Source organism: Bactrocera neohumeralis, chromosome 5 (genome assembly GCF_024586455.1).
Source record: "Bactrocera neohumeralis isolate Rockhampton chromosome 5, APGP_CSIRO_Bneo_wtdbg2-racon-allhic-juicebox.fasta_v2, whole genome shotgun sequence".
NCBI classification, from domain to species: Eukaryota; Metazoa; Arthropoda; class Insecta; order Diptera; family Tephritidae; genus Bactrocera; species Bactrocera neohumeralis.
In genome coordinates, this window is record NC_065922.1 from 70,825,274 (window position 1) to 70,851,218 (window position 25,945).

Below are 25,945 nucleotides of genomic sequence, written 5' to 3' on the forward strand. Positions count from 1 at the left end.
TATGGCCCAGAGATCCAAGTATACGGTAGATCTTATATCGTAAGGCCCCTCATCTCGTTAGATCATGCTTGTGATAACACTGAAACTGTCTTAAAATTCTCTCACAGATGTCTTTATAATACGATAAAAGACTTTTCGTATTTTTATTTCAGACTCCTGTTTCCTAAAGTCATAGCTCGCATCAGTTTCTAACTCTTCCATTATATAATATTAAATTTGTGAACCAAGTAAGAACCACTTCTGTCGAGAATTTGTATCTCTAAAGTAGTTGAGACCGTAGGAATCAAGCTATTAGCTTCGCATTCCTCACAATTCCATAAAATGTAATATGCGGACTAAGTATCAATCGATTTTTTCGAAAATGTGCTTCTCTAAAGTACTTAATTGAGAGCCTAAGCCTCAAAACATCAGCATCACAACCCTAACAGTTCTACGAGAGGTAATATACTGTCCAAGTAACAACGAGTTCTATCGAGAATATGTGTCTATGTGTCTTCAAAGCGATTGAGTCGCTAAGTCCCAAAAATTTTATAAATATGCTAAGCCTACGTCTCCTGTTCTAAATAACATTATAAACACATTTTGTCAATTTCTTTTTTAATTATATTTATTTTTCGAGAGATTATATAAAAGTACAAAAATTTTGAGGTTAGTAAAGGTCACAGATATTTCTCAACCAGTCAGTATCGTCAAGCGCCTTAGTTTTGGCTGTTCCTCTGGTCGCTGCGCCATGCCTGATGCAAACCATGATAAGAGCCTTGTTTCTGAGCTGGAGCACTCCTGCCGAAAGGACTCTTTGCATTCACATTGAGCACGTAATCGCCTTTCAAATCGTACTGAGCCGCAATACCCATGTAAGCACGTTTGCCATAACCCTCATTGCTCTCATACTGCTGCCTCGAACTGGCTGGCACAGCAGCGAAGTTGCGCTCATTTCCGGGACGCACCGACTCGGCGTAGTAACGTGTAGCGCGCATAGCTGCCTCGACGACATTGTCAGCACCTGGCGCAGTAGAGGCTGGACCATTGACGTAGAAATCAACATCACCGACACGTTGACGTGTGCCCATGCCGCAGGTGCTGCTGTGTATGGCATCGACGAAATCGGCATCACCACGCGCCAAACCGGTCAAAACATTCTTGTTGCTGGCAAAGATCTTGGCGGGGTCCAAAGCGGTAATGCGACGCAATTGATGACCAGTCCAGCGCTTGTATTGACGACCAGCAGCACCGGCAACCTGTGCGCCAATACCTTGACCAATCAAATGGATGATCTCCTGTGGCACATCAGCCTCATCGGTAAGTTGGACGAGCGTCTTGCCGATCATTTGGCCGGTTTGTTCGACATCGAGCAAAGCATAGCGTTTCAAGTTCGTCAAGACAGCGCCCAATTTTATGATCTATGGAGAAAGAATAAAAAACTTTTTAAACGAAGCTCGGGTTTCTGCGAGTAGAAAACCTACGACAAGATTGCCTCTGTTCGATTTTTGCTGCTTCCACGATTCGCTGTAGTCCTCTTCGCTTGAAGTGGCTGGCTGACGCTCATTAGAATCATAATCCTGGTTGTTGGTATTCACTGGCTGCTGTTGTCCGTAGTAGCGTTGCATGTAAGCTTGCACCAGCTTCTTGTTGGCCTTAGCGACGGCCGGACTGGTCTGTGGCAGGCCGGTAATGAAGATGGTCACCTCCTCGCTGCCGAAGTTGGGCTGTTGCTTGGCTTTCGTAACCATTTCGTTGAGGTTGGTCTCGACGCTCTGTCCATTAGGCCTCACGAAGACCACGGGCACATTGCTGGCACTGGGCACGTAGCTTGGGCTTATGTTGTGATTGATCTTGAACAGATGATCTGCAAAATAATGGTTGTATGAATTCTTAGGACTACTAGCGTTGCCAACTACTTACACATTTTCCCAATCAAATGCTCTCCTTCCTGCACCGACATGTTCTCCAACTGTTGTAAGCTCATATCCTCCGCTGAGGGCAAAGATTGCAGCTCCTGCACCGACAGCCAGTTGGTTGGCCTGAGATTGCTCGACACTTGTGTATTGCTGCTGCCGTGATTGCCATGCTTGTGGCCAGCGCTGGCAGCGCTAACTATTAAAACCAACAAACCGAATGTCTTCAGTAGCTTCATATTGCTCTCGGGTGCAAGTCAGTGCGAACTGTGCTATCGCCTCATTTCCGCGGTGTTTTTATATGAAAAACGCTTGGACTCAGCACTGCGCTCGGGCTAGCTCGGTTCGCTAGCGTCAGAAACTTTGCAATTAATTGAATTATTACAACAAATTAACGGTTAATATTTTTATGCAACAATTTAGTTTGCATAATCGTCAGCGGCAGTGCATTGACCGCACCTTGAGTCGCCTTAGTTATAGTTTTTTCGTTGTTACTTTTGTTTTTGCTGAATTGCAATATTGCCGAAGTGTCTGTCGGCACGACGGCGTCGGAGACGCTACGCTGTTTTGCCAAGATCAGCTGTATCCAACGGTGAAAGCAACTGTAGATTAGGGCTCTGAGCGAAAGGGTCTGTGATTAGAAGGGTTTATAAGTAGTACTAGTTGTAATCTATTCGTTGACGTGCTGTATGGTTACGTGTGTATGTATGTATATGCATGCTCGTGTTATCAGTCGAAACTACAAGTTCATTAGTTCATTTAATAAACTGAATAATGATTATTAGCAAAAATAAATCTTTTGAAAAAGAATTATTTTAATTATTTTAATTTAAAATAATTAATATAATGATCTGTGTGTTTACAAAAATATACATATGTATATTTCTATCAAAAATTTAAAATAAATAGTTTAAAATAATTAGAATAAAATTATTTTTAAAAAAATTATAAAATTCAATAACAAATAATTTTTTAATTTAATTTAAATGATTTTTTTTAACTTTCGCTTGAATTAAAAAAAATGTTATAATTTAGGCAACAATTAATTAAATTTTTTTTTAATTTTTATATTTTAACTATTTTTTAGGTGTATTTTCTTAAATATTTTTCTAATCTAATTTAAATATTTTTTTTAATTTTTTCTTTAATTAAAAAAAAAGATATTATAATTTAGGTAAAAACTTTTATTATTGTAATTCAAATATTTTTAAGTGTATATTTTTTATTTTGTTTAATTTATTTTAATTTTTTAAATATTTTTGTAATTTAATCTAAATATTGTTTACTGTATTTTTTTTAAATATTTTTTAAGTTAATTTTAATTTAAAATATTGTTTTTTTTTTAATAATGAAAACGTGCGTTTTTTATCTAATTTAATTATTATATTAATTTTTTTTTATGAAATATGAATGAAGTAAAATATAACTTCCACTAAAAACTATTTATAATTTAAAAAAATAAAATAAAATAAAATAATTATGAAAAAAATAGAAAACTGAAAAACCAAAATAATTTTTTTTTAATTACATTAAAGTTCAAATTAATTTTTTAGTGAATATTCTTTTCGTTTAATTTAAATAATTTATTTCTTTTAGCAATATTTTGTTTTATTTTTTTCTAATTATTACTTAAGATTTTTTTTAAGTAATTAAGTTATGCATTTATTATATACTTATGTATGTGTGAATTATATTAATTGTTCTATAAAATTAATTAAAATTAACATACATAAATTAAAATAATTATTTAAAATAAATAGAAAACTAAAAAAAATAATTTTTTTTTAATTATTTTATTTTAAAAATTATTTTTTTTTAATTTAATTTTTCTTTTTTTTAATTAAGTTCAATTTTTTTAAGAGAATTTTTTGGTTAATTTATAAAAAATTAATTAAAAATAAAATTTTATAAAAAATTAATTTGTTATAGAATTTTATAAAATATTATTAATTAAGTAAAATCAAACTAATAGTAAAATTTATCAAACATATTCGATTTTACACAATTTTCTAATATTTTAAAAGTTAAATTGTTTAAACCAAAATTCATTAAGACACAAAATTTTTAATTCAAATACTTTTATAAATTTTTACATATTCTAAAAGACATTCCAAAATCACAAGTCAAAGTTTCCAATTAAAAAAAAAATTATATTTTCATTATAAATTTAAAAAAATGCTTTTATATATTTTCGAATATTCTAAAAAAAGAATTTTCTAAAATTTTCTTAAAAAAAATTCAAAAATATGTGTATTTTTTAAGCAAAATTAAAATTATTTTCAAAAACTTATATTATATATAAAATTCGTATTAATATACATATTTAACTTCAACATTTCTTTTTTGAAACTCTCTCAAATGATTTCAAAAAGTTAAAAGCATGCATGCAATATTTGCCTTTTATAAAAAAAATCGATTTCTTGCGAATTTTCCTATTCAAATATCCACATTTGTTTTACATACACACTCGCCACTCACCACTTACTCCACATCCTCTTCCATACAATACTCATTTTATTTATATTAAAATTCGCATGTGAGACTGCCCATTGCCTTGAGGCAGCTGGCACCCCTAAAAAAGCTTGAGCACACATAAAAAAATGTATAAAATAAAATCTCACTCAGTTAAATGAGTTTAGTATTGGAAAATGCATGGAAAGTTTCTCATTTTAAAATTCCACTCACACAGGCTCACGAGCTGACCCAAGAAACTGACCAGACGTGCGCGTAGTTTTGAATTCTTTGCATACACTCTGGCGCAAAAGTAAAATTAGTATTAGGATAGCGCAAAATTTTATTAAATTAAAAATTTAAAATTTAATTTAATTTTAAAAATTAAGATTAATTTCTATTAAGATTAGATCAAAAAAATTATTTAAAATTAGTGTTAATTAAAATTTTTAGATTAATTAATTTTTTTTTTTAAATTATCATAATCGATTTAAAAAATTGAGATTAAATTTTTTTACCTTAAATTTTTTACCATAAATAATTTTTAATTTTTAAAAACCAATATTAAATTAATTAATTTTAAAAATTAAACTTAATTTAATTAAACTAATTTTTTTAACTAATTAAATTTAAAACTAATTAAATTTTATTTTTTTACATTAAATTTTTTTACTCTAATTAATTTTTAATTTTTTTTCAGAAATTTTCATAGTTTGTTTTAGATTTGGGGTGTTTAAAAAATAGTAAGTAAAAAGTAATTGTTTGAATTAATTAATTTAAAATTAAGACTAATTTTAATTAAGATAAGATTAAAAAAAATCAAACTTTAATTAAAATTTATTTTTTTTGGAAAATTTCATAATTTTAAAAACTAAAAAAATTAAAATTTAATGTTTGTTTAAAAATTTTCATATTTTGTTTTAGATTTGGAAAGTTCAGATAATAGTTTTATTAAAATATTTTATTTTAAAAATTTTACAAATTAATTTTTTTGAACTTTTCAAATTTTATTTTATCATTTGTTGGCGAAAAATTAATAAAATTATGAAAAATGCTTTTAATATTACATTTGAGAATTTTATTTGTGGCAAAAGTAGTAGAATTTAAATTCTTAAGTTTTATTCGAAATGTTTCAAAATTTTTTGTAAAATTTTATTATAATTTTTTTTAAGTTTATTGAAAAATATAAGAATAAAAGGTGTAGTTTCTAAAAAAATATACATAAATTATTTAATTTAGTACTACCCTAATAATGCAAAATATATATCACAAACCGCCCTTGGCTAAACATACAACACATGCATATATATATATACTAAACAAATTTACACACACTCTTTTGACCATTACTCTGCACTCAGCATACCTTTTTTAACTGTATGCTCGTTGCCTCTTCACACTTTACTTTTTCACTTTCACTTTGCATTTCTTCATTTTCCTATTTCACCCCTTGTCTGCCGCAATTCCAACGAAAAACGAAGAGTCTTTGTCGATTCACTTGGTCAAGCAATTTTTGCGCTTCCTTTGTACATATTTGCATCCCTTTTTAGATGTTTGTTTTTTGCCGAATTTGCTTGTGCGCCAAAAAGTATGCTACACGCATGCTTTCGCACTGACCATAAGCATGTTGGTTTGGCTGCTGCTCGTGTGTGTACTTAATAAATGTTGTTGTTTGTTGTCATAGGATGAATTTATTGTGATTATTGTTGTTGTTGTTAAATGATTTTTGGTGTTTTTTTTTCAAATATTATTATATTTTCTCTGCTGTTGGCATTTCATTTGCTTCATTTTTTAAATTTTTGTTTGATGCAGGTATGTTGGAGGCTCTTCATGTACAGCTACATAGTTTATATGTACACATACATAGATAGGTGTTGAAATATTTTTGGGAAAATATTTTTCTTCAATCAAACCTTTCAACATATTTTGGTACTTTGTTTTATCAAAAATAATAATATTTTTAAAAGTGGCGTTGTTTTGTCTGAAGCTTAAAAGTTTGCTTCTACGAATATGTTAATTATGTGATGCTTAGCTGAAGTTAGGTAGCGCTTACAGTGATTTTAAATACCAAATCACAATATTTTAGGCAAAATAATACCACCTAACGGTATCTTTCGGTATTAAAATATAGGCGTTCAGGGGAGAGTAGGCGTGGTTATGTTGGGATTTTTACGATTCTCCAAATAAAATCAAGCTGATATTACAAAAATAACCTTTTTATAATGAATTTGGTTGAGATTAGTTAAATGGTTTGAGAGAATTTCACAAAATTGGATAGAATTACAATTTCCAGGTGCTTTTTCGCCACAATGTATAATATAAACTGATTTTTCGCAGTTCTAAAACATTTTTGATTTTGCTTCATCTTTATTTTTAATTTATCTTACAATATTGTTATCATTTTTTAGAAACCAATTTTTCCATTAAGAAACCAAATTAAAAAAACATCGCATGCAATTTTTTCAAATAGTAAAAAATTCAAAAACATTTTTTTTCATGCTACTTATTATTAATTTTTAATAAACTCACTTCATTTAATATTAAAAATGTAAAAATATCGCATGCTACTTAAAAAAATTACTGTTAATATGAAAAAAAAATTTTAGATAATTAAAAGTGTTAAATTTGATAAGTGTATTTTTTAATTGCATGTCACTTCATCATAATATTTCAGTTTTTTAATAGCAAACAAAAAAAAAAATCGCATGCTACTTATTAATTATTTTAAATAAATATTGTGAATTTTTAAAAATTAAAAAAAAAATCCAAAAGCAATGCAAAATTTTATAAGAAATCGCTTGCTATTTATAAATGATTATTTTTGTTTTTAGGTTTTTTTTTTTAAATAGTGAAAAGTATTTTCATAAAGAATAAACATTTTATAAAGACATAACATGTATATTTTAAAATTTTTAAATTTTAAAAAAAATTTTTTGATCCAATAAGTTTAATAAAAATTCGCTTGCCTTTAATTTACTAACTAAAATTTTTGTAATACAAACAAATTTTTCGATAAAGAGTAAAAAATTTATTTAAAAAATCGCAAGTAGTAAACATATTAAAGTATTTGATTTTGTTTAATTATTTTTACTCTATTTAATATTTTTTTAATATTTATTCGGTAAGAACAACAAATTTTTCTAAACTATCGCATGACATTTCGAAAAGATTTAAAAAATCGCATGATATTAAAAGTTGGCATTTAGAATTTCTCGTTAATAGTTGAAAATTTAACTAATTTTCATTAATTATTTTTATTCTATTTAATATTTCTAAAACCTGCAGTAGCAACAAGAAAATTTACACAAAAAATTAGACCAAAATCGAGATAGTGTAAAAAATTTACAAAAAAATATCGCATGCTATTTATAAATTTTTTTATGTTTATAAGTAAATTTGTTATATTTAGACCTTTTTGTTAATACTTGAAAAATTACTTGTTTTTTTAAATTAAATTTGTTCTATTTAGTATTTTTTAAATATTTATAAATACTTCGGCAAGAGTAAAAAAATTCTAAGATATCGCTTGCTACCATATTTATAAAAGACTTTAAATTTTATTAGCTAATGTTTTTGAAATATCGATGTTGCTCGACATAGTGTAAGAAATTTACAAAAAAAAACTCGCATGCTATTTATTAAAATTTTTAAACTCATAAGGAAATTTGTTATATTAATTTTTTGTTATTAATATTTGAAAATACTACGGCAAGTGTTACAAAAAATTATAAAAATCGCATGTTAGTTATTAGGAATATTAAATTTCATTTACTAAAAAAGTAGTATCTAGTCCTTGGTAAAAAGTATAAAAATATTATTAGAAAGTGTATGCCATTTATTAAAATTTTTAAACTTACTTGGAAATTTTTTTTTAAATAGAAATACAAGGTACTGTTAGGTTAGGTTAACCCTATAGGCCAATAAGCCACGCATAGACCAGTTTTGGTTCTTTGCGATACCAGATGGAGTTCAGTTTCTAGGTCCCTGAGGAGTAATAATTCTTTAGGATTCCTGCGCTTGATGCGAATTTCAACAGACTCTGCGGCCTCACTATCAATACCTCCTCCAGTGTAGCATACTGTGGAGATCCCAGATGCTTGCAACGTATTCTTCTTAATGCGGAACAGGTCCACAAAATATTGTTTCTCTGATGCCCGCTAGACTCTCTAAATAGAAAAAAATAAATTTTTTAAGCGGTATTTAAAAAAAAATCGCATGCTATTTATTTATGTTGTCACTTTTTCAAATATTTCAGTTTTTTGTATTAAAAAAAATTCGGTAAGCACTAAAAAAAATATTATTAGAAAAATCGCATGATATTTTTAGTTATCTTTGCTCTATTTTGTATTTTTTCTTTACTCGAAATTTAGTTAAAATTACTTTAGCAAGCAGTAAAATGTGTTATACTTGTAAAATGCTTATTAAAATATTTAAGTTTTAATGTTACAAAAATGTCAGCAAGCAGTCAAAAAAATTTGATAAATTGCATGCAATTTTTTAATTATTTCTCTTCCATTTAGCGCGTTTTCCATGAAAACTTGAAAATATACTAATCAAACAATAAAAAATAATTGTTAAAAAATCGCATGCTATTTATTTATAATTATTAAAATATTTCATATTTTAAAAAGTGATAAAAATTGCATGCTCTTTATTACTTATTTCTCTTGCATTTTGCATGATTTCCATGAAAACTTAAAGATAACAATTCCAATAGAAAATATTTATTAAAAAATCGCATGATATTTTTTATAAATTTTTAATATTTAATCTTTTCTTAAATATTAAAAATGCTTGAACTAGTGTTAAACTGAAGTCTCCAAACAAAGCTGCTGTACGCAAAAGCACTTTAATTTAGCTGTACATTCCTCTCTGCCTTAACATACTTACAGGCGCTTGACCGTCTAAACTGCAGCACAAAGCTTTCTGTCTTTAAACTTTCAACCGCATGCTTCTCAATTTTTTCCATTTGTAAAACAAGCTTACTTTAATGCGCTAAACCCATATTATAGTTCAATACGTTCACTCTTTCACCAACCACTTCAAGCAACAACAATTTTTGCAGTCCTAATGCAAGCATTGACCCATGTAAGTGACACAGAAAAGCTTGTAACTTTCCGTTTCGCAAGCATATGTGCATTTTTAATGCCAACGAACACACATGAAATATTTATAAGTAGCAAAAACATATAAAATATAGTTTATGCGAACGAAAACTGTTGTAAAAACAGCAAACTTTTTCTGGAGCGTGAAATTTGAAAACAATAATTTATGTAGAATATGAAAATTCGAAGTTTTAAGGAGCAACTGCAAGTGTGGAACGTTTACTAAATACACAAAATCACAAAATATGCATAATATGACTGAGTACTTGAGTGTGGGTGTGTGTGTGTGCCTAAATTTATGCTAGTAGCCTGCTCAATTACAGCAACAACAACAAAGTTTCGCGCTTCAGTGATTTTGAAATGCCAGCGACAAGCAAACAACGACAGCCACATAAATATTTGACTAACAAATAATACACTCACACATATGTATGTACTCTCACAGATATATACATATTTTAACTCGCCAAAAGTTATGTATGTGTGTGTCAGTTTATTTGTGTTGCGCCAGCACAAAACTATTTGCGCCACCTGCATATTTCTCTATCTACTTTGCCACATACAGATGAAGATAAATAGCTTTTAAGCCGCTACATACAAACACTACCACACACATGCTTTTTTAGTTATTTATTTGCCACAGTTTGACGTAGATTTGGTCCTTTTCTGTTATAAATTTAAACTTAATTACATGCACAATGGAATTTAATCCAGGGCAGCATTAGAAATTTCGCTAAACACGCATACCGACACAGGCATACCGACACATATATACACACATGTGTTATACAACTTAATTCACGCACAGGCACACTGCGAAGTTTATACACATATACAAGTACATGCAGACTTTCCGCTATCAGTTTTCAAAAGTAAATTATTTACTTATGTACATATGTACATATGTATATGTATATATTTATTTTATATACATACATATTTAATAAAACATACATGTACATACATGCATACATACACATTAGTATATTTGTGGCAAGTCATGTCCTGCTTGTCGCTGCTTCTGGCTACTGTCCTGCTGACTCCCCAAAATTTTAGTGTTCCAAGTGTGTACGTATACATACATACATATCTATATAGATCATACATACATATGTATGTATGTACATAAGTACACTTAAATGAGTTTAAAATTATAAAAGTACTTATATTTAACAGTTGGGGCATTCCAGGTGTACTAAGCAAAACCAAAAGTATCGCTCAATAAGTTTTTACCATAAATTAAAACAAATTAAATTAAAATATGTAAAATAAATTAACTTAAAAAAATTAAAATAAATTAATTTAAAAAAATTAAAATTAATTAATTTAAAAAATTTTTAATTAAAAAAAAATTAAAATAAATTTAGTTTAAAAATTTAATTAAATATTATTAAAATAAAAATTTTAGGCATATAATTTTTTTAATAAAAAAACGTACTAAATTAAAAACACTTATTTTTGCATATTAATTTATATGAAATTTGCGTACTTAATCGAAAAATAATTAAATCATTGAAAAAAAAATATCAACAAAATTTGTAATATTTTTTTAAATTTTTATAAAACTGTTTAAAAAATTAAACTTTGTATACAAATTGAAAAAATTTAAAAAAATAATAACTGTTCTTTGAAAGAATATTTTCAAAATTAAAATTAAAAATTAAAAAATGTAATCTAAAAAATTCCCCTGAAAGTATTAAAAAAATATTTTACTTTTAAAAAATTCAGTGAAAAATATTTTTAAAAACATATACGGATATGTATGTACGGATAAGTATGTACATTTTGTATATATTACTAAAAAAAAATTGTATATGAAAAATTCAAAAAAAAAATCCTAAACCAAAACGCCATAAAATACAAAAATCGCATTAAGCCGTTAAATGATTTTCTTGGAGTAAAAAACAGCGCTTTTTCAAACATTTTTTCTCCTATAAAAAATTAAATATTTTATTAGAATTTCTTATTGTTACAAACATACATACACTATTAACAAAGAAATTCTGAAATTTTTGGAAAAAAATATTTTAAACTCGGCCATTGCGACGCCATTTCCTGTGACCACTCGGAAAAACAGATGCACCCGCGTTGGCAGGATAACTCCTTACAGGATCATCTAAAGTAAAAAAATAAGTGTTTTAGTTAAAACCTTAACTTAGAACTTGGATGTAGGAAAAAAAATTTAAAATTAGATTTTTGGCAGACATTTTTACAAAAAAATGCCAAGTTTAATGAAAATTTGTGACATTTTTTTCAAATAGTTGTAATTGGAAAGAAATTCTGCTTCCAAGTTTTTAGGAATTGTATCTTAAAGAACTTTGGAAAATTTTAGAGAAATCTTGCCAACCGACTTCACAGACACAGTTTCGAGAAAAACGCGTTTAAAGACGGCGCACTTAACCTAAGTTTTGATAGCCGTAAACCCTTGTAACCCCTTAAAAGTATTTAAAAAATTATAAATAAAAAACTTAAGAGGTAAAGGCTTTTTGCTCACACTTTGCTTACATTTAAGAGGTCAATGAGTCTTCTGTTTACATTTTATGGGCTCAAAGACCACTTTGTTTACCTTTTACTACTTTTTTAACTCTTTTTTTTACTCTTTTGTTTGTTAGCCAAGTCACCAATCCTAGTATACATTTAGCCAAGTCAACAACCGTTGTTTACGTTTAGAGTTATGACCCCTTTGTTTACATTTTATGGTGTTAATGTTTCTTTTGTTTATATTTTAAGAGGTTAATGATCAGCTTTTTCATATATTATGGGGTCTATTCCGCTTTGTTTTCATTTAGTCAAGTCAACAACCTTTGTTTACATTTATCTAAGTCACCATCATTTGTATACATATACTTGTATGTCAGCGAGCCTTCTCGTTACATTTGATGGGGTCAATGACCACTTTGTTTACATTTTATGCCCTTTTTTACCTTTAGTCAAGTCAACAACCTTTAACATTTAGCCAAGTCAACAACTCTGTGTACATTTAGCCAAGGTCATCTTATTAAAAAATTTTAATATGGAGTCAATTTTAATTTTATTGCTATTATTATTTTTGTTTAATTTTTATTATTTTTTTACATTATTTTTTAATTTTTTTATATTATATTTTAATACTATTTTTTTAAATATAAGTTTTTCTATAAAACATAATATTTTTTTTTTTTTATTATTTTATAATATTTTTATTTTATTTATTTTTATTTTTTTTTATTTTTATTTTTTTTTTTTGAATATAATTTATAAGCTTGGCATGCCCCTTCTTGTATGTACTTCACCAACCACATAAATATGTATGTTCGCATGTACGCGCTTTTAATTTCCTGCCCATCGGTCTCCTTGCATATTTACCCGGCTCAATTTACTTTCACATTCAAAATATCAAAATCTGCTCATTCAAATATTAACATACACACATACATGTGCGTAAATATTTACATACTGTACATACACATGCATGTACACATCTAACTGTGCACCGTTGCTTTGCTTATCAAAAGCCCATTTCTAGTTTAGAATAACCAAATTTGCCGTAAGCATTTTAAATCTCCCCCCTCAACCCAATCACTGCGGCATAGCATTTCAAACATGCGCTAGCCTCCCCCTCAGTCACACATCCGGCGTCATGCGAACTTACACAGACGCATATTTTGTAAGCCAAATAAGTGTCCACTACCTATACACGCGAGTATTTAAATTATACATATATCCATATATGCAGTTTCAGGTATATATTTGTATGTAATTAATCTGTTAGAAACCGGTTTGTACTTTCACTTTTCAGTTGTTAGTCAAATGCGCATAACCCCTGACCGCTCTCCAAACTATTTTCTGCTTCCTCGCTACTGTAGAGCACGTCTCTCACTCCAGTAACAAGTTTTCAGCTCCCCACACTACTCTGCCTTATCAGTGTCCGCACTATGTATTTATGTATGTAGTGCTCTTACCCCATACAGGTGGCTTCACCTTCCTGGTAATGCTAGTAATGCCTACAAATACCGGTTTAACTACTTTACATTTATCGTCCGTAAAGAACAGTGTCTAATTTTGTGATTTTATTTGGCTTATTGGTAATTTGTTATAGTGGGTTCTATTGAAAAAATTTTTAGCGAGATTTGGAAAATGCTCAAACAAGCGCATACTTTTTGACTTAGCTTTTTGGAACAATTTCAAGGTTATTTTTGAGAGAAGCACTCTAGTACTTTGTACAGAATTTGGAACCTCTAAGAAAATTACATTTATGTTTTCTAACAACCGACTTAGTCCTTGTAGGATTTGACTTCGTTAAAATGTGTTCTTAGTGACCATAACATGAACCTTATTATATGTATGGAGTGATCTCTATCCTCAACTCTCCAGAAATCCAGAAATATACATTTATTTTCAGACCCTATTACCTCAGTATGTTCAAAATCGTAGAGCAGACCCTTGTGTTCTGGTCTTCAAATCAAATTTTAAAAATAAAATCTGTTTTACAAGTGAGACAAGAATGAAAGGAAACGAATACTAAGATTAACAGTTTGGCAAGAACTATTTCGGTTGGGGGCAGCCATGGCTAGAAAATAATTATATATAGTGTGATCGCTACAACTCTCCAGATATATAATTTTATTTATATAACCCTATTGCTTCAATAAGTTCAAAATTGTCAAAAAGTGTCCGTTCGCTATATATTTCACAAAGCAAAGCTTAAAAATAATTTTGTTCTACAAATGAGACAAAAAATAAGGACAACGAAATTTTTCTCTTACTTATATGGAAGTTTTAAGACCTTGTTTTGAAGCTTGCGTTCAAAATTTTTCTTTTAAAAAAGGAAAATATCAGAAACCGGATTAATTTCAGTATGAGAAGCTTTCCCAAAGCTTTCGATCCAGCCCGGAAGCTTTTCTGAAGTTATAAGAGGCAAATAAGAAAGTTCAGTAAGACTGAGCTTAAGTTCGGAATAAACTTTTTTGGCAATTTTAAGGAAGTGTTAAGAGCTTTTTTGACGGAAGACAGATTCATTTCAGAATAAACTTATTATAACACTTTTATAGGAGTTTTAGGAGCTTTTTAACAAGCTTTTCATCAATACCTTGAGCTTTTCAACGGCTGTAGAGCTTTTAACGAAACAAGCACTTTTGTATTATAAATATTTTTGAAATCAGAAATACAATATTTTGCAATAAATTGGTATTTTTGGAATAATACTTATACCTTCCCAAAGAGAAGTAAAACGACTAGGTCCGACCACATTTTATGTATAAAAGCTTAAACACAATTTGGTTAGACGAATCAGGCATATCTTAACATTTAAGGAAAAGAATTTCATTAGCTTTTTTTATAAAGCTTTCGCTTAGACTATTAGCTTTCCTGAAATATTAAGTAATCAATGCACTGAATGAAAATGAGTGGTTCTTGTGTTTTTTATTTATTATTATTATTGTTTGGTATTGTTTGCAAAAGATTATTTGTCCTTACCGGAGCTTTGAAAGTTTTAAAGAAAGAAACTTTAGACTATTAGGAGATGTTCTACAAAAGTTAGTTATTCTAAACTACTTTTACTAAACTTAGAAAGCTTTAAAAGCTTTTGCAAGCAATTATAGAAAAAAAGGTATTTAGATGTTCCACAAAATTGTATTATTTTTATTAATAAAGGCCATTAGTGAACTAAACTTAGAAAGCTTTAAAAGCTTTTGCAAGCAATTATAGAAAAAAAAGGTATTTGAATGTTCCACAAAATTGTATTATTTTTATTAATAAAGGCCATTAGTGAAAAGCAAATTCTATCTGATAAATCCACCCAACTATAGGCCGCAATCTGGCTTTCCATTAATTTTTACAGTTAATGTACAAGCCTATTTACCACAGTTGGTTGTGAACTTGACTAAATACATTTAGAGGGATGAGGGTTTGAAGCTTCGCTATATAGATTTCCTGAAGAAGTTCGATCAAAACCGACAAAGCTTGAAGTTTCAAAGTTTCCAATAATCTTCAATTTTTTTGCTTAAAAAAATCTAAAATAAACCACTGTGCACTACTCACCTTACCAATAAAATTTCGAATTTTAAGCGCTTTCACTCGAAACATCAGTCAAATACCACAGCTACCACGTTTCACACAACTCAATTTAGGTGTACACGCACAGCGCAACAGCACCTACACAGCTAACGGTACACAAGCAACCACAAACGACTAGTAAGCACCTTCAGCACACAAGCTTAACATCACGCAATGACTTTCACGTACAGAAAATTCACATTATATAAAACGTTTACGCTTAATTTTCATTTAAGCGCCTAAAATATAGCATACATTTGGGCGCATAGTTGGTATAAGTGAATAGAGAATGTATTAGGCTTAAAAATGTTGTGTAGCAGTAAAAAAGCAACAAAAGCAGAATAGAGGTGTGCAACAAATAATAATTACAACAACAAAAACAACACAGAAACAACACCAAAACTTTTCCAAATTAAAATTTTGATTATGTTTCATAGAGAAGTATATATGTACAAGAAGAGATGTTCTTTATTGAATTCGATTTTCATTCTTACTGCCAAAATGCTGTTCAGCGTATATATGTATAACGAAAGCATCGATCCTTTCCGCCAGCACTAATACACTTCCTCACGCTTTTGAAGCGCGCCTTCGCACTTCTCACACCTTTGGCTCTGGCTTTCTACTCATGTTACTTATTTTCAGCAGCACTAAGTTGATTTTTAAATTTCCGCTTTTCACTAGCGAATGCCAATTCCGTAAAAAGCATCAAAATACATATACATATATATATCTATGTGTATGTGTGTTGAGCAAGGACATGCATAGTATGTATGAGAGTCGTTGGCCAGCATGTGTGTATTGAAGCTAGTGGTAGTGTAAGTAGTGGCAGTTGAGCGCTTTAGTGCGCCTCTTGCAAATGTAAAATCGCCAGCAGCTTTGGCAGCAAATATCAGCCTGAAAATATAGGTATGTCGTTATATAATTTACAAGAATTCCCAGTGGTGGAATTATATGTAAGGGTGTATGTGTATGCATGATTGTATATGTAAGCACTCGTTCAAAGCTCCTTCGGTCAGTATATGAGAGCCACATGTGTACCCATTGCCTTTTGTTTGCTTTACATTTCCATCAATACGCTAAAGAGCATAAAGCACAGTGGCGCAATTGCATAAATTTTCGGGAAAAAATTCGAAAGATTTGCAGAAACGTTTTGTTTGCTCGAATATAACTTTTGTGGAGGTAAAAAAAATAGGTAATCTAAAAATACGTGAGAAATTTACGTGAATACTTTCTTTAAAGCATATTTCTCATGAAGACCTAACCTTAAAAATTCCAAAAAATTGGTAGCAATGAATATATAAGGTTTGTTTCTGATTTTTATAACAGTATTCTCAATTAATAACCATCCTAAGCTTAGTCAGTCCATTTTAATGCATATTTCTGATACAAACATAACCTCAAATTAACGTTCAAATTGTTTAAAATCTAATATAAACAATAATAAATATATAAAGCAGATTTTTTTTCATTACTTATAGAGATATGTTATATGAGCAGAAAAAAATGGTAGGAACCAACTAGGTTTTTCAAATAAACCTAACCTCAAAATACTTCAGAATCAATTATTAAATATACTTAAGACTTATACTGACACTTACTACTATTATTCTTCATAAAACAGCTAATTTCGTAAAAAAATATAATGCAATTTCTTTATTGAAATACTGTTTTATCAGTTTACGTCCCTTGTCCCACTGTGCCCCACCGTTCTTAAATACCTAACACCCACTGCCGCGCCGCTTACTTCGCTTTTGACTTCACTTTCCAGCATTTTCTTACCTCCAGCACGCATGGTCACCCCCGACCGCTGTCAATCCACTCGCCAGCAGATTGCTTTCTTTACACCAACACATATGCATATGGGCGCTACTGTGCCTTAAAGTATGCTACACAAACAATTCAAAGGCCCCACACCACGAGCAACAGTCAGCCTGTCTTCCTCACTTGCTCACAGCAGCAGCGCTGCGCTGCCAACACTCACTTGCCGTCCATTATTTGCGACTGCTTTTAAATATTGTAAAGTGGCATTGAAAGTCAAATAGTCGTTGCGGATGCTGGAGAAGGTACGTAGCAGCCTGAATGTATGCCAATAGCGGGCATAACAGCACAACAATGCCGGAGCGTGTGTGAAGAAGAGATGTGTGGAGGTGGTTTTTTGGGCGGCATAACTAATGCTGGCACGCAGTTGAATCAAAAACTGTTTTCTATTCGTAAAAAACATCAAACACATACGCCTAAAAGTATGCACGTACGCACAAACATAGGCAACGCTGTTTACACATATGTAGATTTGTTTAGTTGAATGTGTATGAGTGGGAGTTTGCGTAGCGTACGTCCACCACATGTCATTTGTCCAAGCAAAACCACCCACCGGAAGGCAGGGAGCGCCAAACTAAAATTTACTGAACTATTTTATGAGAACTTAGATATAAGTCCTTGGTACCCTTCACTACTATCGGGTGATTTTTTAAGAGCTTGATAACTTTTTTTTAAAAAAAAACGCATAAAATTTGCAAAATCTCATCGGTTCTACTACAACCGTCAGATCATCTATGGAAAGATGGACAAATAGACTTTTTTCACCAATATCTCTGATCTTACCTTGTTTCTTACGCTCGGAGACTTCATACCAGCGACCACGTTATCCGATACAATCCATGGTTCCTGGATTAAGGACACGTCGTAGCGGCTCTTTTTTTGTGGATGTTCACTTGGAGTACCAAGATCTGCGTTTTGGATCATCAGACGGCTGACTGGGTTCTTTTTCCACCTCTTGTAGGAGAAGTGAAGTAGCCATCATCTTTTCTATGCCGAGATCCTTTTATGCTTCACTCATCTTCAACGTATTTTTGTTGCCTTCCGCGGGGTGGCGCTTCGTGAGGAAGGAACAGGCTTCTAACGCCCCACGACATCTTTCCGAACCTCGCGTACAGAATCTCTCTCTGCCGCCTTATCGATCTGAAGGTTGTAGCTTTAGCCGCCATCTTCCTTGATAGATTTCGCCACGCTTAGCACCTACCAGTTGCTAGTTGGCACGTCCAGATTCTGTCCTTGCAGCAGCCGCAGACCATGTTCCGGATTCACCACGCGAGATATGGTTATCTTCGCTTTGGGCACCCATGGAATACTGCTGCGGTCTACCACCTTCAGGGCTTCCAATAGCTTCATTTCTAGTCTATGAGCGCAACTGTCAAATGCCGTTTTGTAATGTCATTGGCTGCCGCCACTGGCTTAGCAGTTGTCGATTTGTCCGCGTGCTTGACGTCTAGCTTTCCGGCTACGTATTTTCACTTCCTTTTTTTCGAGAGAAGCTTCATTCCGCCTTCCGTGTTCCGCCACAGCTCCTAAGATCGCTGTACCCGTCTATAGTTTCAGCCTCGTCTCCAACCGACGTTTGTACTGATATCCCAGTCCGCTCCGTTCCTTTATAGTCCTCCATGTTGAGTTTTAAATTCGAAGGTCTCTACCCCTAGTATTTTATACCTACCTCAAATACGGCAGCCCTCGCTAGAAGTCGCCTGCCTGCAATGTAATGACTCCGACAGGAGCCCGCTTGAGATCATGATATTATAAACAGCGACACCCATTGCCCAGTCGACAACCGCACACGAATCATACTAGACCTCATTTATGTAGAAACATTTGTGCACCCCTGCACCAACCAGCTAGACACACTCAAAAATTTACAATTTCGCTAAGCTTGTACGAGCATTCACGCACCAAAAGTGTGCATTCAGATACTAGCTCCTTGTTGTCGCATATGTGCCACGAACTACTCTCTCTCTCTCTCTGCGAACAACGCATTCTTCTCCTCCGCCAAAGAACTCTTCTCTGCCATTGATGCTGGTGTATGCAGCCAAAGTAGCGCTCAAGCAAGACTGCGTGTGTGCCAGCTTTTACCAAACATGCAGACACACGCATGTTGGCTTGCTTGAACTGGACTCAGAGACTTAGGTCCATGCTGGCTTGCCACATACATTTCTACTTACTTCGCTGGCCACCCACCACCCATGCACCGGCAATTAAGTTTATTTGTTGGCATGCCAAAATATTGAATGTTTATACGCGCAATTCGTAAGACTGACTCTTGCTCGGTCCATTCCACTTTTTAAGGGTGGTGAGGAGTGTATGCATATATTTATATCCGTTGCTCGTCGGCTCGACTTGACTCGACTCGACTTATTTATGAGTGCGTGTGTGTCTGTGTGAATTTAAATTTGCCTGGGCATCATCTATTAGATTTATTGTACATACACACACATATGCATATATGCAACTCTACATACATATACATATACACATACATACATACCATGCATATTTGTTTGATATATGCGTCTGCTTTTCCTTTTTGTTATATTTTATTATGCATACTCACACATATGCTTACATATGTATGTATGTCTGAGGACTACCAATTTTCGTGCACAGATACACTCACACATGCTTATACGCATTCAGTACATACATATGTATATATATCTGTACAGCCTTTGTAATTGTATGCTTTCAATCTCGTCAAATCTTATATAATTCCTTTTTACATAATTTTTTTTAATCTTTCTATTTTTTTCAATTTTCCACACTTCCTTTCTCCGTTTTGCTTGCTCTTAGGTAAATTGAGCCCGAAAAATCCTTGCATATTTTTAATTCAATATTTTTCGCAATTTTTTTTTTTTGTTCCAGCTAGAAAGGTGGTGTATTTTTTAATTATCTCATGCATTTTGGCCCGAAGCGTTGGCGAGGGTAGGGCTGCCATATTGAGTTTCACTTCATATTAACACTCATTTGTATGGTTGTTGTACGAAAAGGTTAAAGTTCAAAGGTGTCTTATAACTCAATTGACCACGTGAATGTGAGGATCAGAGATAATTAAATTACTTTTTTTTTAGTTTTTTCTAATGTTACTATTTTTTTCTTGTAATATTTTTTTTTTTTTTTTTTATAATTTGCGAAATTGCCTAAACCCATAAAATTTATAATTATAATACGAGATAATGCTTGCCTATGACATAGGAAGTACTATTAAAAATACTTTATTTCAGTAAAAAAGCAAAAATATTTCAAAAAAAGTATTGCCCGTTATTAATTTTCAGCATTTTCTTAACCCTCGAAATCCATATGCATAAATTTAAAGCAAAGCTTTTTCAAATCTTATTCTTCCATATGCTTATTTACTTAAGACCTTTTTTTGTTTTCTATTTTCCTGTTTAAAATATCATTAAAGATATTTTTTACTTTTATTTTCTATTTAAATGATTAATTCGCACAATTTTATTAACCCTTAGAATTCTTATAAACTTAAATTACCGCCAAATCACATAGCTTCCCAAAGCAATTTATGTTTCGACATAAATAATATTGAAAAAATGTTTCTAAGTACTGAATTAAGCACTTCAGAAATTTGTTTCAGAATTTTATTAACCCTTAAAATACTCGTGGACTAAACTTACCGCAAAATCACATAGTACCCCAATGCAAAATTTCAAGATATGTTGTAAATATTGAAGAAATTTTATTTAAAAATATATATGTAAACATTTTCCCCATAAATTTTCAAAATTTTATTAACCTTTAAAATCCGTTCAGACTAAAATTACCGCAAAAGGCGATAGCTCTCCAATGTAACTCTCCACATTTGTTGTAAATATTGAAAAATTTTATTAAAAATATATAACTGAACATATTCGTCAAAAATTTTCAGAATTTCTTAACCCTTAAGATTTTCATGAACTAAGATTACCGCAGATAAGAATTTCTTAACCCTTAAGATTTTCATGAACTAAGATTACCGCAAAATTTAACAGCTCTCCAAAACATCTCTACATACTATGTGGTTAATATTGAAGAAATTTTATTAAAAATACATAATAGCTGTCAAAAAAGTCTTGCGGTATTTTCGCTAGTTGTAGTTCTAGTTTTATTCGTCGCATCGGGTCATGCTACACCTTTTGGAAAGCTCATTTCACGCGCTAACACGTGTTTGATTGATTGTCGTTTCTTTTAAGTCGTTCGTGAGTTATAGCGTCGCAAACATGGAGCAAAATAAAGAGAAAATACGGCATATTTTACAGTACTACTAGGATAAAGGCAAAAATGCATCTCAAGCCGCCAATAAAATTTGTGCAGTTTATGGACCCGATACAGTTTCCATTTCCACCGCACAACGATGCTTTCAACGTTTTCGTTCTGATGTAGAGGTGGTCGAAGATGCGCCACGCTCCGGAAGGCCTATCGTCGAAAATTGCGATAAAATCGCTGAATTGGTCGAAAGAGACCGGCATAGTAGCAGCCGTAGCAGCATCGGTCATCAAAAATTCATTTCAATTAAAAAAATCAATAAAAATACCGCAAGACCTTTTTGACAACCCATTATATAAGTGAGCATTTTCTTCATAAGTCGTCCTAAGCTTTATTCACCCTTAAAATTCTGATTAATCCAAATTACTGCAAAAATACGTAGGCCATGCAGCTGTACTCCCATGCAACTTTTATTTCGACATATGTATATAGAAAATATTGAACAAATTTTGCTAAAACTACTTTATTTTGAATTTTTTTCAATAATTTTGAGTATTTTATTAACCCTTTAAAACCATATAGACTAAAACTACCGCAAAGTACGACAGTTCGCAAATCTTTTAATATTTCATGACATATTCTTATTTACTTGTACTAATGACTGAAAAGCCTTTTTTAAATAAGATTTCAGAATTTGTATGGCCTTTAAAAAACTGCAACCCAAGCGAATGATTCCCAAAAAACTGCTTATCATGCCTTTGTAGAGGTCATACTCATTTATAAGTATGCTTTTGTATATATATTCTCCCATGGTATCTAATTGTCTTATTGCGCTCAAGGTTCGATCGAAATTGCTTTTTCGGCAGCCACTGCTCAAGAACTTGACCAATAATGCGATAGCGCCAAAACTCCGAGATAAATTCTCTATCTCTTCTATTGTTATGCATGGTAAAACGGTTTTAATTGGATTTTTCTGATTTCAATAACTCTCTAGTTTTAGGTAATGCCCTTAAAAAATCTAGCTATGTTTTATTCTCTTTTTGCCTAAATGGGAAATACAGTTGAACTTCCTTAACTCGAAGTCTCTCCAACTTGAAGTTTTTTTATGGATTTTGATGATTCGAGTTAGGAAAGTTCAACTGTATTTGCCGGTTTTGACTATTATTTGACCATTAAGCTCACTACGGTCTCAGAGGTGTGTTTAAAAGGGTATTCCTTCGAGAATTCTTATACTCAGCTCTCCTTTTTCCTAGATGGCAATGATAAATACACAGTATTCCGCTACTGTTTGCCTATTCGGGAATAAAAAAACGGAAACAACTTTGTGCTCTTCACGCTAAAAATCAGAAGTATACGGAAAAGGGATTCTATCAAGTTTTTGATTTCAAATCTTATGCAAAGCTCGCTTCCTTCTTAATCCAATTAATTCGAGAATAAAAAACGTTTACCTTTAGATAAAATTGTTTTTGCTTTGTAGTTTTCTGCTAGAAATCGGAAATATACGAACATTTAGACTATTGATTGACAAGCGTGCCTAAAAACTTCTTCTCGCTAGTCTTAGTTCTCAAGAAATCGTTTGTCTCCCGTTTTTGTACTGAAAATGTCACGAATAATGTTATTAATTTGCAGATCTAGTCTCGGATTGGTAGTTTCTCTAAAGTTTTTGATCTGAATGCTTAAGGTTTTGTCCAGCTCCCTTTTTTTCGGTGATATCAAATGTGTTACGTATACTGTTTCCTCATATAAGAAGTTTTAGATTTGAACTCTCAAAATTTGGCTCCATTCCATTCTATAATGCGTGGTAATTTAATATAAGGCTGTTTAAACGGTATTTTTTGAAAAAGTCGGAATGGACAAGTGATACCGCTATAGTATTAGACCAGAAGGTTTTGTTAAACGTTACTCCCCTTGGTTATTTTGAGCTTGATTTTCATTCATCCACTTAAAAATCAAGATCAAAAAGTTAGTCCTTCGGTAATTTCAGATCCGAAGTCCTGAGATTTTATTAATATTTACTATATCCTCTCTCAAATGATATATGCTCCTTTGGCTTCCTCTGGGAAGTTGAAAATATGGCTGTCAAAATGTTAAGTGAGGATATAAAACTAGTTCCGCTGCGGTCTCTAAGAGGTTTTGTTAAAGATTACGGTTTCAAATCATGCTGTAAAAATCGTTATTCTGTAATTTGAGATTCGTGCTTACTAGATTTTACTTCACTATATCAAGATTATATGATTTCCGATATGGCTTGTTTGGGTGACGAAACGAAATTCAATGGAAAATAAGTAAAGCTTATGTTTTTATACCCTGAAAAGGGTATATTAAGTTAGCAGGTAGAAGGGAACGGAGATGCTCTGAAATTTTACACATGTCTTTTTCTGCTCAAAAAGCTGCTCATTTGTCGAAACCATCAATACAGGCTATAGCTGTCATACAAACTGACCGATCCAAAGTAAATTTTAGTATGGAAAACTTTTTTATTTGGCAATATTTCTGCACGAAATTTGGCATGAATTATTCCCTAAAACAGTGGCGCAATCTTTGTGAAAACTGTTCAGATCGCATCACTGTAGCATAGAGCTGTCATACAAACTGACAGATCAAAATTAAGTCCTTGTATGGAATATTTTTTTATTTGACAAGATATCTGCACGAAATTTGGCATGAATTATTGCCGAATGCAAAGCTACCATTATTATAGCTTCGTTGCAGCCGAAGTTAACTTTGTACTCTTTATATCTATATTTTCGGTTGAAAAATCGTTTTTCGGAAAAAAATTTTTAACTTTAACCTGAAGTAGATTCGCTTTCCTGCTTACTATAGAAAGTGAAAACTTTATAAATAATCACCAAATATTTTCTCTCCGCAAATACTACTAATTGCTAGTGAGTTGTCATCCACAAAACTTTTTATTGCTGCTTGAAAGGGTTGAACCGTGAAAAAAGAATTAAAATTCAACTTGTATTTTAACAAATGCCAATTGATTGCATTAGTCAGAAGTAAGAAGAAAAATTGGAGATAAAAAGAAAAATTCAAGTGAATGCCGAACGAGGCAAAGGAAATTACCCAACTCTGTTAATTCAGGCGTAAAGATACGCGCAAATACGAAAAAGGACATTTGTGTCCTTGAGTGCCCGATGTGGCTGTGACAGCATATAACGGTAGTCCTTACGCGTTCGTTGCGTAAATTTGCGAGGCTGGTCCACGTTTGATTTTTTTCTCAGAAATGTACATATATTTTATTGCTGCTTTGCTGCTTATTTGACATTGGCCGCGATTTACTTTTAATGTATTCTCTTTTGCCGAATTTCCGCCCCTGAAGCTGTCACTTATTTATCTATTTTTTGTTGGTTTTATTTTTTTCTTAAATTTTTCTGCATTTTCTCAAACACTTTTTAATATTACATGAGCACAAAAACAGCAAAAACAACAAGTTAAGTTCGCCACCACCATTTTCTTACTATTTACTTACCCCTTTTTCGCTGTGCCGCCTTAAATAAATATAAATAGAAAAATTAAAGCAAAACGAACAAAAAAAAAACAAAAATTATAATAACAAAAAAATCGTGTAAAACTTTTTAACCCTTTTTCGCTATGTCCACAACACATTGCGTCTAATTAGATGCGCGCCAAAGAAGAAGAAGAGGAAGATGAGGCTGTAGCAGCAGATAAATAGCCAACGCCAAGGCAACTAGCGCAAGCTGCGGGCAAAACGGTTTTCAATACCAAAAAAGTAGAAAAACGCGCTTTTAATATGCCGTCTCCCGCCTCCCCCGCAACCGTTCGCCTACGCACGCACTTGAGTGGTTGAAAAATGCGCTTTGCTTAAGCGCCGACAAAAAATTAAAAACCAAAGAAAAGTAATTATTTCGCATTGCGTAGATAAGAATGCGACAGCTTGTCTCCCTGTGTGTGTGTGTGTGCGCGCTGGAGGGGGTTGGCATGCTGCGGGCGGCATGAAAGGGTTGGACGCAAAGTGCCGCACTAAAAAATGACGAGAAAATACAGCTGAAAATAAGCAAAATTATAGATGCCATTACTGGTCCATAAAGTGTTTGTGTGTGTAAGTGTGGTGGAAAACTATGGCACAGTGGGTTGTAAATGAACATTTTTTGCAAATTTTTTTTATAAAAAAATTTCAAAATAATTATGATATTATTAAGGGAAAATGTGGGATATTTTTTATGTGTTGTAACGTGGCACAGTGGGTCAAGTCCACCGAAATGCTTTTAAACAAAAGTCATTTATTTAAAAAAAAATGCTAAAAAATTGCAAAGAAATACGGAAAACCATAAAAAAACTTCAAATTGTGGGATATGAAATTTTTTACGTAGTAAATATTATTTTTAATAAAACATATTCAAACTAACAGTAATCGAAAAAGTGTTTTTAATTTGTAAAAATTTTCAAATAAGTAAAAAATTTATTAATTTGTGCACA

At 31.7% G+C, this 25,945-nt stretch overlaps 1 protein-coding gene and 1 long non-coding RNA gene across 2 annotated transcripts in view; one reads left to right on the forward strand and one right to left on the reverse strand.

Moving 5' to 3' along the window:
• The window catches only part of LOC126758785 (uncharacterized), a 154,701-nt gene that overhangs the window by 32,561 nt on the left and 96,195 nt on the right, over positions 1-25,945 (forward strand). The window lies entirely within an intron of this gene.
• On the reverse strand, positions 590-2,157 carry LOC126758778 (vitellogenin-1-like). Its single transcript, XM_050473161.1, has 3 exons — positions 1,903-2,157; positions 1,464-1,846; positions 590-1,400 (listed from the first exon to the last, which is right to left on the reverse strand). Exons 1-3 carry the CDS (start codon positions 2,132-2,134, stop codon positions 699-701), a joined length of 1,317 nt encoding a protein of 438 aa, XP_050329118.1. The 5' UTR covers positions 2,135-2,157; the 3' UTR covers positions 590-698.

Coding starts and splice junctions, on each gene's coding strand:
- LOC126758778 (XM_050473161.1), bottom strand. CDS start 2,134: ATGAAGCTACTGAAGACATTCGGTTTGTTGGTTTTAATAGTTAGCGCT. Junction 1,847..1,902: donor GCATTTGATTGGGAAAATGT/GTAAGTAGTTGG, acceptor ATTATTTTGCAG/ATCATCTGTTCAAGATCAAT. Junction 1,401..1,463: donor CGAACAGAGGCAATCTTGTC/GTAGGTTTTCTA, acceptor CTTTCTCCATAG/ATCATAAAATTGGGCGCTGT.